This window comes from Chinchilla lanigera, unplaced genomic scaffold (assembly GCF_000276665.1).
Source record: "Chinchilla lanigera isolate Chin_1 unplaced genomic scaffold, ChiLan1.0 scaffold00161, whole genome shotgun sequence".
Lineage (NCBI taxonomy): Eukaryota > Metazoa > Chordata > Mammalia > Rodentia > Chinchillidae > Chinchilla > Chinchilla lanigera.
Genome location: NW_004955562.1, coordinates 2,048,681 through 2,052,094, shown reverse-complemented (window position 1 = coordinate 2,052,094; position 3,414 = coordinate 2,048,681). Strand labels below are relative to the sequence as shown.

Sequence of the window (3,414 nt, the reverse complement as noted above, 5' to 3'; positions counted from 1 at the left end):
TCTCTGCATCCCACCCTCAAACATCCTGCCTGTATGTGCTTTACTCCCCACTTTTGGGGTATTGCAATGTGTGTGTGTGTGTGTGTGTGTGTGTGTGTGTGTATGCGTCCGTAAATATGCACTCATGCAGAGTATACATTTGAGTGTCTGCTGGCCACAAAGCACATCAGGTGCAGGCACAAAAGCTGCATTGTTTTAAATCAGGTTTTAACCATCATCACCATGGAAACTTACTGAGCAGCCCACCACCTCAGCGTCAGCTCTTAGACCTCATTGCGCAAGGGCAAACCACCTCCACCTCCAGGCTGGGACGATGAGGCGGGGCCAGTGACTACCTCCGGGGTAGAGGGCAGGCACAGGCGCAGATGCAAGAACTGCTCATCCTCCAGCCCTCTCCATTTCCAATCAACTGCTGAAAGACCGCTGGGGAAAAAACAAACAAACTGAACAAGCCACACTTTCTTGGCTGCAACATGGAGTTTTCCAGTGGGACGGATGAGCCGGTGAGGCGCTGCTCTGGGTTTGGCGGGGTAGAAAAGTGGAACAGATTAGAGCCTTGCATTCTCACACCGCCCCCGTGTTTTTTCCTCTTCTCAGGCTTCCGCGGAGGTAGTGTCCATCGCAAATGCTCTTTCTCTGCCAGCAGAGTCTTACGGCAATGATGTGAGTATGACTCACCCACAGCTCCCATCCATAAAGGGAGCCTGAGAGCTTTGCAAGGCCTGCCACTCAGTTTTACACCCCTTCCCTGATATCTTCTGCAGACGCGGTGCACGTCCGCCCAGATCTTCACTTTCTTTCAGTTCATGCTAATCTCGGTTCACAAGCGGAGGACTAATCTATGTGAACATGGAAATGGTTCCCTAACTTTCCTATGCTTTAGAATCACCTGGGAGGCTTTTAAAGACCTCCCGTGTTTGGATTACAGTTTATGTCATAATGTTTATGTTTAGGTCACAATGTCTAGGAGATGGGAATCAAGAACAAATATTTTTTAAAGTCCCGGGGTGATTCCATTGTGTATCCACAGTTTGTAGTGTTCCTGGTTTAGCCCTTTATGCAGAAAGCATATGACATACTTTGAGAATCAAAAGGTTGGTGGAAATGTAACAGAAAAACCAATATCAAACCAAATGGAAGACTCTTTGCACCAAGGAGTTGGCAACTTTTATTGCACTAGTGGGCTGGGGAATCCAGAGGCCCAAATCACCAACGCTGAGTCAGGTTTGAGTTCAGTTTAAATAGCGTTTGTGAGTGGGAAGTACAAAGCTCATAGCACGTTATTACATGATTGGGTACATGGGATACAAGAATTATGTCATATATTTTTATATGTATGACAGGTTTACTTAAAAAGAATTGTTTAACCTTCTGGGAAGGAGGGGAGGGGGATGTGAGTGGAGCAAGTAGAGTTAAATGGGTCCTTGCCTGGGCCAGTCTGTCCTAGACATGAAGTCCTTGAAGCAGGTTAGAAACAAATTATATTTTTCTAAGGAAAATACAAGCTGGACACAGTCAAGTTGGCCCGGTGCATTATCAAAGAGCAGATAGTTGTGGATTGACAACTGGTGGGCAACTTGTAACACCCAGCTGCACTTAATAAGCATGGTGCTGCATGTGGAAGGCCCACGTGAAGATTGTTGCCAGCAGCATAAGAGGCAGAACTGGAGAAGAAAAAAGGCTGTTTGGAACTGGTAGAAGTTGTTGGGAGCCTGTTGGAAGCTATAAGGTGCTGTTGGTTTTTTGGAGGAGCTTGTCATGCTGGCTTTCCTGATGAACTCAGTTGTTTTCATCCTGCAAGGAGCTTGGACCCTTAATGGCACTAAGAATAGCTTCGGTTCACTTTGAGGGAGCTTTGGTCCTCACTTTGAGCATCACTTCCTGGATCCTGAGGGGAAGGTGGTGCACTGCTCATGCTCCTGGAGAAGCTTGTTGCATTGGCTTTCCTAATGGGAACTCAGCTATCCTGACCCCTGGAGGAGCTCAGGACCTCACTGTTGATGAGGACAGCTGTGGTGACTTTCAGGGGAGCTCTGGTTCTTATTTTGAGCATTGCTTCCTGGCTCTAGTGTAGATCCCTCAGCCTGCTAGCACAGACCCTTCATCCCCCTGGCACAGACTTTCTAGCTTCCACCACTGACCTTTGGGTCTTCCTAGTGCAGATCCGTGAAATGGGCCTGCATGAGACATTGTAATGGGCTCTAGGCCTCCAGCTGGACTCATGGGAGGCATTGTTATGGGCTCTAGGTCTTCAGCTGAACTCACGGAGGACATTATCATGGGATCCAGGCCCTCAGTTGAATTCTTTGCTATTTAGTGTGTGGACAGATTTCCTGCACTCTCTTGTATATGATTCTTTGGATGACTGCTATAAATAATATAAAATACGTGTCCTGTATTATATTGTTCACCTTGCAAATGACCCCAATTCATGACAATAGTCAAGGCTAACTATGTGATAGGCAACATGGGCATAGTCACAGGCTATGAATTGATTTCTAACTTTTGCTATAATAGGCCTACCAGTCTGCTATTCTATAAGTGTGCCCTTACAAAAATAGTAGCAAGAACCAAATAAGAATATTATGCGTTCATAATCATTGGGTCAGGGTATAAGATCCTCTAAGGATGGAGGCAGTAGAAGACTTTACTGAGGAACTGGAAGTTGAACTGGATCCTCAAAGTGTAAGTGGATAAAGGACACAGATTGGCAGGTAGGTGAAGTAAGTGCATGGTTTAGGCATGTAGGTAAAATTCAAATAGCTTTTTCTGTATGTGAAGTAGATCCATCCACCTGTTGTAGTGGGAGATTCCAGTGGAACAAGTGGTAGCTGGTTGGTAACACTTATAATGGGGCCTGCTTCATGAGACTGAGTCATTTCTAGGCATTACAGGGTGGGAGTTGACTGTATAATAAACAGAAATGGTGATTATGAAATGCTACATGCAAAAGTGAAAAGTGGTTTCACGTTCATTATCTTTGTCTTCCCAACAACTCAGTAGTCTAAGTGGACATATTACTTAACTATTACAATGATTAACTTAGTCCTGAGAAGCCAATTTATATACTGCCTCATGTAGTCTCCCACACTTTGACTAGTTGCTAGGAAAAGATAACTGGTGGTTCATTGTGTTTATTATGCTGTGTAAATATGTTCTTTTGATTGTCATAAGGAAAAAAGAATGAGTATGTTATGCAAATCTGTCAGTCCAGTTTTTATCCTTTGACAGTAACAGCAATGTTGGTGCCCTTTTGAGCACTAACTAGACATCCACAGACTTCTTTGTTTGTTACCCAGTAGCAGGACTGGGAAATTACTGACCTGGTATTCCTCACTCCTTTGCAGCCAGATATTGAGATGGCTTGGGCTATGAGAGCAATGCAGCATGCTGAAGTATATTACAAGGTGAGCT

At 44.8% G+C, this 3,414-nt stretch overlaps 1 protein-coding gene across 2 annotated transcripts in view; it reads left to right on the top strand.

The window, feature by feature from the left end:
• Positions 1-364: 364 nt before the first annotated feature.
• The window catches only part of LOC102027581 (protein PBDC1-like), a 9,496-nt gene continuing 6,446 nt past the window's right edge, over positions 365-3,414 (top strand). The window contains exons 1-3 of one of the 2 annotated variants that reach the window (XM_005413093.2): positions 365-503; positions 598-663; positions 3,348-3,407. In XM_005413093.2, coding sequence (XP_005413150.1) covers positions 474-503; positions 598-663; positions 3,348-3,407 — 156 coding nt within the window. In that variant the 5' untranslated portion in view covers positions 365-473. The remainder of the gene's footprint in view (positions 504-597; positions 664-3,347; positions 3,408-3,414) is intronic. The other variant, XM_013509115.1, reaches the window with a different exon arrangement.